The sequence below is a fragment of the Triturus cristatus genome, chromosome 1_1, assembly GCF_964204655.1.
Source record: "Triturus cristatus chromosome 1_1, aTriCri1.1, whole genome shotgun sequence".
In the NCBI taxonomy this organism is placed as follows: Eukaryota; Metazoa; Chordata; class Amphibia; order Caudata; family Salamandridae; genus Triturus; species Triturus cristatus.
In genome coordinates this window covers 512,655,994-512,669,110 of record NC_140579.1, presented here as the reverse complement: position 1 = coordinate 512,669,110, position 13,117 = coordinate 512,655,994, and the positions used below count along the sequence as shown (strand labels likewise).

The 13,117-nt window shown below is 45.5% G+C and overlaps 1 protein-coding gene across 25 annotated transcripts in view; it reads right to left on the bottom strand.

The window, feature by feature from the left end:
* LOC146870509 (leucine-rich repeat-containing protein 37B-like) overlaps positions 1 to 13,117 on the bottom strand; it is a 1,537,525-nt gene that overhangs the window by 1,306,628 nt on the left and 217,780 nt on the right. For all 25 annotated transcript variants that reach the window (XR_014978279.1, XR_014978281.1, XR_014978282.1 and 22 more), the window contains one exon: positions 11,267 to 11,338. Coding sequence is in view for 11 of the 25 variants with exons in the window: in XM_085643006.1 (XP_085499132.1) it covers positions 11,267 to 11,338 (72 nt within the window). In the remaining 14 variants the exon portion in view is untranslated. The remainder of the gene's footprint in view (positions 1 to 11,266; positions 11,339 to 13,117) is intronic.

The window sequence follows — 13,117 nt, the reverse complement described above, 5'->3', positions numbered from 1 at the left end:
TGCAAACTCTATGCGGCACCAAGGCGTACCTGGCTGTCTCCGATGTGTAAAAATCTAGGAACAACTAGCAGTACTGTAGCTCTGCGCATCATATGCACCAGTACATTGACCTGGATTTCTGTAGCCACTGCAAAATATTTAGGATGGGCGTGGACGATCAGACAGAGACTGCTAGTCGTTTGACTATTATCTTGATTAAGGAGAGACTGCTAGTCCTTTGACTATTCTCTCCTATGCTACCTTTCTGTATTGTATTCCTCGTACTTTGTTTTTAAATTTGTTCCTATTTTATTTTTTTCCTTGTTTTTAAACCAACAACATCCACTGTCAATAGAGCGGAATGTCTTACCTAGGGTTTTTTAATAAGTCAGAAATTTGTTGAAGCAAACAAACAACATCCATTGTTAATAGACCATAATGTTTTATTTAGGGTCGTTATTAAGTCAGAATTTGCTTATGTATGTTTTGTATCGATCCCTTGATTGAAATTTAATCCTTTTTTTAACTTATTGTATGAAATTGATTACTGTAATTGTATTCTGCTTTTATGAATGATATTCGAATAAAGCATACTCTGAACTGAACTGAGTAATGTTTAAATATGTAAATATCTGTATCAGTCTCTCACTTTGTGTATAAGTGGCTGCATGGGTTGGTGAGTAGCTACATGGGTGTCTATATAGGTGATTAGTTGGTTTTTTGAGTTTCAGTCTGAGTGTCTGCATGGTTCGGTGGGGGGTATTACGTAGTGCATAGGTGCATGAATGAGTGACTCACTCTTTGTATGTGTTGAAGACAGCATGTGTGCAGGACTGTATGGGTGGATGAGTGTGTGTATGGGTGTGTTAGTGAGTGAATGACTGTCTCAATAGTGTCTTTATGAGTAACTACATATGTTTTAAACTAGTATATGTGACTATTGGTGTATATAAGTGAGTATATGTGAGAGTGAGAGATTGAAAGAGTTGCTGTATGAATAAGTATGTGTTTCTAGAAGTGATTGTTTAAAAGACTATGTGTAAGTTTCCGTAGAAGTAAGTGTGGTGGTGTGTGTATAACTGTATATGCAAATAAATTTATGTTTGATTCTTTATTAGCATGAGTGACTATGTGTGTCAGTAACTCTGGTTGAGTGGCATTGTGTTACAGGATGTATAGGTGTATGAGTACATATGATGAGTGAGTACATATGATGAGTAAATACATGTATGAGTGACTGTATAGGACTGTTGGTGAATGAGTGGATGTGTATGTGGATCTTAGAATTTCTGAAGAGGTTGTTGTAACTGGTATTGGTATGTCCATTGTTTTGAAAAGTTTAGTCTCTATTTTTGAATGTGTGTATCAAAGGTTATATTAGGGTGAGAGGAGGTCTGCCACTCTATCACAAGGATGATGTCATCAGTGATGTCATTTGAGATGTCATCAGTGATGTCATGAGTGATGTCACTGACCATGTCATGAGTGATGCAATATGTGACGTCATCAGCAGTGCATTGCGGGCGCGCGAGTTATATATAGTTAGCTGAACTAACTATAACGGGGGAATTTCAATGGTTTTGTACAAGTGAAAAGTCCAGCTAACTATAACACCCCTGAAACCTATGGTTTTTTCAGTGAATTTCTGAGGTTTTTTAAATGCTAATTCCCAACTATAACGTGCCTGAAACCTATGGTTTTTTCTGTGAATTTCAAAGGTTTTTAAATGCTAATTTCTAACTATGCCTACAGAGATAGGACATGTGAAGAAAGAAGAAAAAATGCACAGAAAGAAAAAAAAGAAGTGCAGAAAGAAGCAACAGAAGTCCTCAAAGACAAAGAAAAGTGCAGGAAGAAGGATAACGTGCAGAAAGAACAAAAAGAAGAGCAGAAAGAAGCCTTGTTGCAAAATCATCCTGTACCCTCAACTTTTTCAGACGGATACTGGTGGTAACTGAGTCTGACTAACCAGTCCTAGAGCCAGTGCCATGTTAAAAGACACTTAGAATACAGTGAAAACACCTACATACACTAGGGAACATTATGCGTTGAGGTCCCCCTGTGATTAGCATGACCTCCTCTGTAAGCCCCTAGTATATAATAGGGCAGGGGGATTAAAACTACCTCTTAAAACAGGCCACAGGGCGTTTTTGCACACGTTATCTCAGGCCCCGTCCCCTCCCTTCACCACTGTGTAAACACGCCCTGTGTCCGTTTTTAGTTGGGAGATTAAGTTCATTTGAATCCTGAGGGTCCCTAGGGTCCAACTAGCCCACTAGGTACCTCCAGTAAGTGCCAGAGAGCTGCGTTGCAGAGAGGTGTAAAAAGTGGCACGGCCTGGACCACCTCTCTGCAATGCAGCTCAGTGGCGCTTACTGGAAGCACTTGGTGGGCTAGTTAGCCCCCAGGGGCCCTCAGTATTGAAGGAAAATTATATCCCCAATTTAAAGCGTGCCATAGTGCGTGTTTGCACACGTCACCTCAGGCCCCGTCCCCTCCCTTCACCACTGTGTAAACGCGCCCTGTGGCTGTTCTAAGTTGAGAGATTAAGTCCCCTTGAATCCTAAGGGTCCCTAGGGTCAAACTAGACCACTAGGTACCTCCAGTAAGCGCCACAGAGCTGCGTTGCAGAGAGGTGTAAAAAGGGGCTTGGCCTCAGAACACCTGTCTGCAGCGCAGCTCCCTGGTGCATACTGGAGATGCCTGTTGGGCTAGTTGGCCCTCAGGGACCCTCAGTATTGAAGAGGAATTAACTCCCCAACTTACAACTCGCCAGGGGGGCGCATTTGCAGAGTGCTGCAAGGAGGGGGCGTGGCCTCCGGCACGATGCCAGTCTTTTATCTATTTAAATTTTTTAAGAAGGGGGGCTGTGTGGTTCTCCTTCTTATTCTAATTTATTGGCCCTGATGACCCCATCCCCCAGGGCCTGTCTCCTAATTATATTTTTTTGACCCCAATCCCCAGGGCCGGCCACTGTTTTTATTATTTTTTAAAAATATATATTTATAGACACACCTAGGACATGCTGGACAAACCGTACGTACCTATCACCATGACGATTTGCGTGATATTCATTAAAAGGCGACTATGCATACAATGAATCCACGTGGAATGTATTTACACCACTAGTGAAGCTCTGACATGTCTGATGCCCTACCATGCCTAATCCCGGTAGACACCCTTGTAGTTGATTTATACAAACATGGGTAGCTATTGACGGGCACATTTAATACACATGCACACCAAGCCATTCAAAGGGGATTTGACAAAAATTCGACCAAAACTATGCAAGAAACCCCCCTCACGGTTAATAAAACACACATCCACTGCCGGATGTGTAATACTTTTTATTTTACTCTCTGGAAAGGGGACGAACATCACTTGAGAGTCACAGCGCGCTCCTGGCAGAGCCCAATGCTGTGTTACACCCACCATTGCCTGCTGAGTGCCACACACCTCTGTGTTGTATTCCACTAGCTAGTGCATATGCTATGACGCTCTCTAGCCCATGTGCACTGTAACACCACCCCGTGAATATGTCATGCCACACTTTTCTTCGCACGGGTTATATTGCCCCATCTAACGTGCCTTCCTTGATGCCTATGTTATAACGCACAGTGCTATGCCATACATATTACAATCTGGGATCCATATCTTTGTCACAGTGCATATGCAACGTTACACTCCCCAGCACATATTTTATATTACAACTTTAGAGACTAGTTAGGTTACACAACACTGCCCTGTGCATATTACACTCCAAGGCGCATATCGCATAGCACACGCTAGTGCCTGTGCTATCTCGCGCTCTCCAATGAATCTGTCATTGCGCACAATGTATTGCATATTATATTTCACGCCCGGTTCATCTTATATCACACTTTTTGGTGCATAGTTTATACCATACACTATATCTAGTTTTCATTTTCAATCGTGCTCTCAGGACTATGTTCTATATAACACTGTGTTCACCTACCCTTTTCACGGGCATTACATTTTGCGATAGGGGGTGGAGGGTCAGGGGGTGTTTCTGCCAAGTGAGCCCGGAGTCACAGTCACAAACGTCCTCTTCTTCCTGAATAAAAGTGAGATTATGCTACATACTTGTTCATATTTTAAGTAGTTCGCACAGACACGTTTTAAAAACAATAAAGTTCCTAATACCCGCCTTCTCTGAACAGTTAGCTTGCTGCCCCATCCCCCTCCTCCCTATCCTCTGTTGTGTGAATCCATGGACTAGCCTCCTCCCTCCTGCCATGCATGGTCTGATGTGCTGCCACTGCCCTCAATTTAGTATGATGTAGCAGTCCACTCCTCCTGCCCTCCATTGCCCAATTCTATGCCCCATCATTGACCTCCTGCTTAAACTCTGTGCTTAGCTTGCTGCCCCTATTCTCCTTCCCCCTGCCCTCCCATGTCTTTGTGTATGCCCCTGCTCCATCCTTTTTGCCCACCATGTTCCATGGACCTGCCACTCCTATCTACTCTGAGTGTTCTGTTGAGCTGCCACTCCCCTCCCACCTGCCTAGCATTGTCAGATGACTGTAACCTGTCTCTGCCACCTCCACCCTGCCTGTCCACATGCCATGCCCCTATCCTCTTCCTCCTGTCCTACATGGTCCATTGTACTGCCACACCCTTCTGCCCTCCCTGGTCTGTTGTGCTGCAACTGCTCCTCCTGCCTGCCCCGTGCGGTCTGTTGTGAGGCCCCTTCCCCTGAACTTTGTCTGTGCACAGGTCCTGACCCTCCCTTCTATCCTCCATCGTCCTTTGTGCATGCCCCTGCACCATCCTTCTTGCCCATCATAGCCATTGTGCTACCACTAACCCTCCCACTTGCCATGCATGGTCTTCTGTGCTGCCATGGCCCCTCCCGCCTTCCCTGTGTGGTCAGTTAGCTGCCCCTGAACCCCTCCCACCTTCCCTCCATGGTCTGTGTGTATGCCATCACAGTCTCACTGTTGCTCTTCATGGTGTGTCTTGCTTCTAGTGCCCATCCTGCCTGACCTCCATGGCTATCTTGCTGCTCCTGCCCTGCCCCCTTGCCCCCAGCCCTCTGTTTACATGTGCAGACCCCTACTCCCTCCCTCCTGGCTTGTCTGTTCCATTGTAATGCCCCTGATCCGTCCCTCCTGCCCTTTATGGTCTGTTATGCTGCAGCTTTCTCTCCTGTCTGTCCATTATGGTCCTGCCTCTTGCCCCTCTGTTCTCTGTTGTCCATGTGCATGTGCATGGTCCTGTCCCCTCCCTCTTGCTTTCTATTGATTGTTGTGCTGCACTCCCGTCCCGCATGCCCTGTGTGGTGTATTGTGCTGCTGCAAACCCTGATGCCTGCCCTGCAGTGTCAGTTTGGTGCACCTCTCCATGTCCCTCCTGTCCTCTGTTATCCAAGTCCATGTCCCTACCCCATTTCCTTCCATGATCCAATGTACCATACTTGCGAACATTTTGAACTCGGTAAGAGGGAGATTTTGAAAAAAAACTGGGGTATTGATTTTCCCCTTTGAGTTACATTGAAAAAGAGGAGATTGTAGACAGGAGACAGATAAAATAAAGCCCATTTGAGCTTAAAAACATTGGACGTTTCCTGGCTGAATCGGGTCTGTTGGCATGTATGGTTGTACTACCACTGCCTCTTCCTTCTGCCCACAATGGTCTATTACATTGCCACAGCCTCTCTTGCAAGTCCTGTATTGTTGGTTTGTTGCCCCTGCCCCCCTTTCCACTGCCCTCCATAGTCTGTTGTGTTGCCACGGCCCTTCCTGCCTGCTCAGTGTGGTTAAATTGTTGCCTTTGCACCCTCCTACCTGCCTTCAATTTTCAGAGTCCGTGCCCCTGGCCTCTGCCTCTCAACAGTATCCTAATGAACAACTAGATTGCTAACATTCTATATTTATTACAAAAGTGTGGAACGCCTGACGTCATCTTGATGTAATCAAAACTAATACCTAGAGCATTTCCTTTCGGAATTACATATATGAGAGGGTCTTATTGGCATCAAAATTATGGTTAGTGCTCTAAAAGACTAAAATAAGGACATATTTTCTGAGTTTTCAAATAGCGAGAAAGCACTTTTAAATTATTTGTTACCTTGATGTTTTTTTACCCAATTGACCACTTGATTAAATGTTGCACTTAGGGGAGAGGATGTGGTGTTACTTCCAGAACTGCAGACTTTGCAACTGGGGAACCAGGTTGGAGTTTCTGCTTCAGCTCGACATTCTGTGATTCTGGTCAAATCACTTAGTCTCCCCATGTCTACAACCAAAATGAATGTGTTCTTGTGTGATGTAACCAATGCTCATGTAAAGCACTCCAATACCTGACAAGTCTGCACTATATAACACTGCAAAAACACAAAATAATAAGTGTTTTGCACACTTCTGTCATTGGGCTATATTTGGGCTACATCTGGGTGATTTTGGGCTACATTTGTTATGTTATGTTATGTTATGCACTTTTGTATTGCGCACAGCTGCCCCAGCTAAGGGGCGTCCTGGCGCATGGCAGGCAATGTGCAACAGACAACAGAAACACAACACAGATAAAAGATCTATTTAAAAAAGAAACGTTTTCAAAGCTTTGCGAAAGGCCAAGAGGTCAGTCCGCAGCCGCAAGTCCACTGGGAGGGAATTCCAGAGTTCAGCCGCCCTCACCCTAAAAGAGCGACCACCAGCCCGACACAACCTGTAGCGGGGGACCAACGCGAGCGCTTGGCTTCCCGATCTCAAAGTGCGGGAAGGAACATACCACGACAGGAGGTCAGCAAGAATTGGCGGACCAACTCCCCTCAAGATCTTAAACGCCAAACACAACACCTTGAACTGGATGCGTGATTTAATGGGGAGCCAATGCAAGGATCTCAAGACGCCTGAGACAGAGCTCCTTCGGGGTAAGCCTACTATGGCTCTAGCCGCGGCGTTCTGCACTCGTTGAAGGCGGGTAATCTCCGCCATATTGACCCCTACCAAAAGCGAGCTGGCATAGTCCAGGCGAGATAATACCGTGGCCTGGACTATCAGCTGCCTGGTACCACGGTCAAAGAACTTAAGAATGGGCCTCAGCGACCGCAGGATGCCAAAACAACCGGCCGCGATTTTCTTCGAGTGGCCCTCGTAACTTAGAGCGGGATCCATCCACACTCCCAGATTCCTAAGTTCAGTGACCGGGAGAGGGGCCGGCCCCAGTTCAATGGGCCACCACTTGTCCCCCCACAGTTCCGCCTTCCTGCCAACGATCATGATCTCGGTTTTCTTCGCGTTGAGCTGGAGACAGTTGTTCTTCATCCAGCTTGCCACCGCCCTAAGTCCACTCTGAAACCTGGGGGCATCCCGATCTGCATCCCCGCTGATAGTCACCGCTAGCTGAGTATCGTCAGCATACGAGACCATGGTCATGTCCCATTGCTTGACGATCTCAGCCAGCGGTCTCACATACAGATTGAAAGAGTGGGACTCAGCGAGGAGCCTTGCGGGACCCCCTGTCTCAGAGGAAGGAATTGGGACTGGTACGGTGGCAGCGCAACGCTAAAGAAACGATCGTTTAAGAAAGAGCGAAACCACTGGAGGGCAAAGCCACCCAGCCCGACCTCCTCCAGGCGATGCAACAGGATAGGATGGGACACGGTGTCGAACGCGGCGCTCAAATCTAATAAGACGAGCGCCGCTGTCTGCCCCGCATCCATCACTGTGCGTAGATGTTCGGCCATGGAGAGAAGGGCAGACTCCGTGCTGTGACCCGCACGGAAGCCATTTTGGGTGGGATCCAAGATGTTAAACTGGATGAGGTGGGCCGAGAGAACTTTGTTGACATGGGCCTCCATTACTTTGGTAGGCCAGGGAAGCAAAGAGATAGGCCGATAATTTTCAGGCTTGTCTGGGTCCAGTGAGGGCTTCTTAAGGATGGGGGAAACCACCGCCCGCTTCCAGCTACGGGGGACCGTGCCCAACTCCAACGAGCTGTTGATCAGGGAGTGTATCACGGTCCGACCCACGAACGACTCATCTCTAAAGAGAGCCGAACTGAGAGGGTCGGCGGGGGACCCAGATTTCACCTGCTTTGCCAAGATGTTAAACCCTTCAGATGTCAACAGGGGAAGCGAGTGCAGGGCTGCGTCTCCACAGATGGAAGCCGGAGACTCAGCTGGAGGTCCTGTGGATGGAAAGGTCATATAGATGTTTTGGACCTTTTCCTGAAAGAACACCGCAAGAGCCTCACAATGAGCGGTAGAGCCCGTCGTCGGAACATCGGGGCGCTTAGCTAGAAGGTCCTTCATCAATTTGAAAATAGTTTTCGAGGGGTTAGAGCTGTTGCCGACTTCGGCAGTGTAATACAATGCCCGAGTACGGCACACAGCCCGATGGTATACTTTGACGGAGGCGAGATAGATAGCTTTTTTACCCGAATCATACGCCTTCCGCCAAGCCCTCTCTGCACGCCTGCAACTGCCCTTAAGCGCACGTAGGGCATCATCGTACCATGGGCTAGATTCTCTGGCACTGGTCTTGCAGGCAGTGAGTGGAATAAGCGCGTCTAGCGCTTTGGAAATCCACGCGCAGAACCCATCGTAACCTGAATCAACAGTTACAAACGGATCTAATGGCTCTGCCGCGAGGACACGGTGCAGATCTTCCAACCGTAATTTGCCCCAGTGCCGCCTTACGATCAACTTTGGGCTCTTTTGTCTCCGGTGGCCATCTTGGGAGATTTATTTGTTATGAAGTTTCCTAATTTCCTCATGTACTGCAGTCTCCTCAGTAGGAAATGCTTTCATTTTTTTTACTTTGATTCCATCATGAAGGTATTCAGATATGTCACACATTTGCCATAAATTCTGAATGTTAGCACTCTTTTTGCTCATTAGATCACTGTAGTAAAGCTACTGCTCACCACGGAAAACTGCTGCTGGTATTTAAAGTGCATGTTTCAGTCTGCATGTCAGAATTTTTTAATGAAATAGAAGAGGATTTGAGAAGTCACTCAAAATGTGCCCTAATTTTTCTTTCTGCAGCACTAATCCTACTTTTTATGGAAAAATGAACCCCCTCGTTTTGTTCCTTTTTAAATTAAATGTTTTAAGAGTTACCACTTTAATCCAAGCAAGATGGCTTCAGGTGTGCCATACGTTTATCATAAGTAGGACTGTTAGCGCTCTAGTTGTTCTTTGGAACACTCTGGGAAGCTGCAGTAGAACACAAAGGAATCAACTGACAGTCTCTGCCCTTGTTGGATGTACATGTTTTACTGAGAATGTCAGACTTCATTCTCACATGACTGAGAAAGAGAATGTGAATTTACAGAAAATATGCTCTCAGTTTAGCTTATAGATCACCTTCCAAACCTCTGTGGAAAAAGCATGAGAAAATATTTTTCTCTCAATCATGATATCCCAGCAGAAGGCTTTTTCACATGGTGAAATCACCTTAGAACATACCACAAGTCCTAAAATGAGTATGGTACCATCAACAAATGATTTATAATGTAACTAAAGTCTTAAGACCTTCTATTAACTGCAATGCTTTTTAATGAGGTGCCATCATGTATATTGGTCCCAAGATGGCTGCCAACACTTCTTGGATGAAGTGCTGACAGCCAATCAGATCTCAGGATGAGATGTGTGGTTAGGCTCCGCCCACATATATATATATATGAATTTACTTTTGATTTTCTCAGGAACTACTGAACAGATTGACACCAGACCTGCAAAAGGCACATCCCTGACCTGAGGACTACCTCTCTGCCAAATTTCAAGTAATTCTGTTCAGCCGTTCGGGCTGTACCTTGGACTAAAGGTCCCTATGGAAAGTTGCATGGGGAAACGAGTTTTGGGACCCCCCTTTTTTCTCAGCCCCCGCTTGACGAATCCCCCCCGAGACTTTCAGGGTAGGAGCGGAGCGCCCCACCTATTTTGAAAATTTCGCGAGGATTCATCAACTGGCGCCAAAGTTATTCCAAATAGAATGTTGCGGATTTCCTATGGAAACACGTTCCTAACTATAACTATCTACTGGCGACTGCCAGTAGATTATATATATAGCCAAAGTTATTCCAAATAGAATGTTGCGGATTTCCTATGGAAACACGGACCTAACTATAACTATCTGCTGGCGACTGCCAGTAGATATATATATATATATATATATACACACACACACACACACACATATATATATACACTTTTATTATTAGAACCCCATTCATAGGGCCACGGGGCACGCTAGCGATTCTGGGTCCACCGATTGTGGGCGAGACCATTTATTCCTGATGTCCTGGGGCCTGATCTTCTATGGGACTTGAGGAACTGGGCCAAGTACCTCTTGACGAATTTCTTTTGCAAAATTGGAGGAGTGACATTCCTGAACAGGCCCGACCCGAGAGGCTGGACTTTCGTTTGGATTTATGGTAAAGGGACGCCCGCCGGCTGCAGCTTTGGAAGTTGATGGAATGTTTCACGGAAGGTCCTTGGAGGCCCGCCTGGCATAACAGAATATTTTGAAGGGTTTGTTGGAAAATTCTTTCTTGCACACCATAACGGAATTTCATCAGAATGGCAAAATAGCAAGGAACTAAATTACCATCTCACTGTGGATGGATGGCACAGACCTTTGAGATTAGCATTTTGAAAATATGACTGAGCCATATATGAAATTGAATTCTTCGAAGGCGACATGGAAATTTTAATGAAAAGCGCTTGTCTGAAGGTAACTAATTGGTGTCAGTGAGTTGTAAAATGGGACATGGTTTTACTCACTCAACAACAAAGCACTATGAGCGTTGTGGTCCTCTTCAAACAAAATACTAAGGTCAGTGACAGTAGTAAATGGATGCAAAAATATCTAAATAGAATGGACTTACCAGCGCATCAAGAACGTCAAAAATGCTCACTGACTTCATTTGAATGTGTTCAAGTTAAATCCGCTTGGATATTTATTTTGTGATCACTTGTCCTTGCAAGAGTATTTGAAACACTGCCTGTCCCTCCTCACTGTCGATAGATTGGATATTTAAATGTTGAACAAGCGCCCCCCCACCCACCCGCATTAGCATAGTCTAAACTCGTTATGCTCTACAATTTTGCCATAATTAAAGAATCTGTCACTAATGATTGGCTGGAGGGCTTGTGTCAAGATGCAGTTCGTGTTTTCTTTTGGTATATATATAACAGGTTCTTGGAAAGAAGTCTTAATTCAATACAAGGGTGTCACATTTGGATTGTTTCACTATGCGACATCCAAAACGATTCAGATTGATTTTACAAATATAGTATTAGAAAATTTCAGAAACTTACAGGTGCTGTAGCAAGAGTAAACCTTCAAATGAATCTTTACTTAGTTTTTGTAGATTGTTTTGCTTCAAAATTCTGTAATGAAAGAACAAGAGTGTTACTATGACCCATATTCAATAATTGGTCACTGTAGAACGGTACATGCCATTATAATTTTGAGGGATACACTCACTGTTGCTGTAGCTCATCACAGGCTGCCAGCCAATTCTATTTAGTTTTACTAAGTAATAGTTACACATCACAGTACTGTGTGCTAATATAGTTATGCTTTCAAATGATTTCATTTTAGATGCAAATGTTCCATATTAACTAACTATTTAGGAAACTGTTGCTCATTTAAAGACAAAGCATCTAGGACATTTTAGTCCATTCCTAGCATGCGCAAGACAAAGGTCAAATAGGTAAATTATTATTTTCAAACATGTTGACAAAGCAGGGGATTCTCACTCATTCCCTGAGAAAAAAGGGCCATAAATCAAAACAAACAAAAAAAAGACGAGAGCAGTCAATCGCCTCTGCTTAGAAACTGGAAGAGGGCGCAGGGGTGGGTGTCAGCTGACCGCATAATGTTGTGGGACACTGAGGAGCAAAACGCCTGCCACCCGCCCTTGCTCTGTGGTTCACAGGTGTCCCTGAGCCTGACTTGCTGTTTTTTTTGTTTCTGGAAGCCTCCCTTGGGTAAGGCAAGGGGCCGGTGGTAGGGAATGTAGGCTGGAATGTGTGTATGTTCTCAGGACCTAGTTTTGTAAGATTGCAGAGACATAAAAAAGCAGGACAACAGCACTAGATGCCAGGAAAATGCCAGTCACCAAGGTTAATGTCACAGCAAACTGAGTAGTTGATATGTGCTTCTAATGTGTGTTTGTGTAGGAGGCTGGCTTAGTATATGGTGCACACTTATTTAAGTGATGCACCTTGCACTAATCCAGGCAACCCTTATGGTGATGGTGATTTTAGGGGTCTTTGATAACCATAGAAAACACTCAAAGTAGTAGCTGTGGAGAGCAGCCTTTAGGCTGATATTGAAGGAGTGTTAAGCAACTAGTTTTACCAGTTTAATCATGTAGTGTAGGTTAAACGAAAAAGAACCGCACTTCTATATTACACAACACTCACTAACACATTGGTATATCTCCTACGCGGAGATATCAACACAAATACACAATATTACTTCAATTGCAATAAGGTAAGTAGTACAAAATACAGTGGTCGCCGGGGGGAGACCAAACTATATATTAAGAAAGTAGAATGCGAACTGCAGGAGAGGAAGGGACTTGGACCAGAAGACCCAGAGGAGCCAGGGAGACAAGGAACCACCCAAGTAGGTACCCAGGAACCCCACAGAGGCTGTGGTGAGAGTGGGAACACAGCCCTGTGCCCACAATGGAAGTCAATGGAGAATTTGCGTTGCAGTTTTGCAGAAGAAGGATCCTTCCCAGAGGACCTCGAAGAATTCCCTTGGAGGATGGAAGGTTGGAGAGCCACCCCACACGTGGATACGCCAGAGACCGGGTTACTTATGCCAGGGTAGCCAGGTGCATGGAGGTGGTGGGGAGAGATGTCGGAAACCTCAGTAGATGACAATGGAAAAGCTTAGAGAAAGGTGCCCCTAGAGAAGAAGGTGAAGAAGTCCGGGGGAATCCAAGGGTGGATTCTAGAAGTGAAGAACCTGCAAGCAGAGGGGACAGATTCTGCACCACTCAGGAGTGACCAGGAGGCACAGAAGAGCAATGCCCACTGATGCTGGATGGTTCAGAAGTGTTGACGATGACCTTGAAGCTGCTGTTGTGAGGACTAGGTGATACTGAGTAAGACTATGAGCCGTGCACAGGGGGTTCAGTGTCCTGTGGGAGC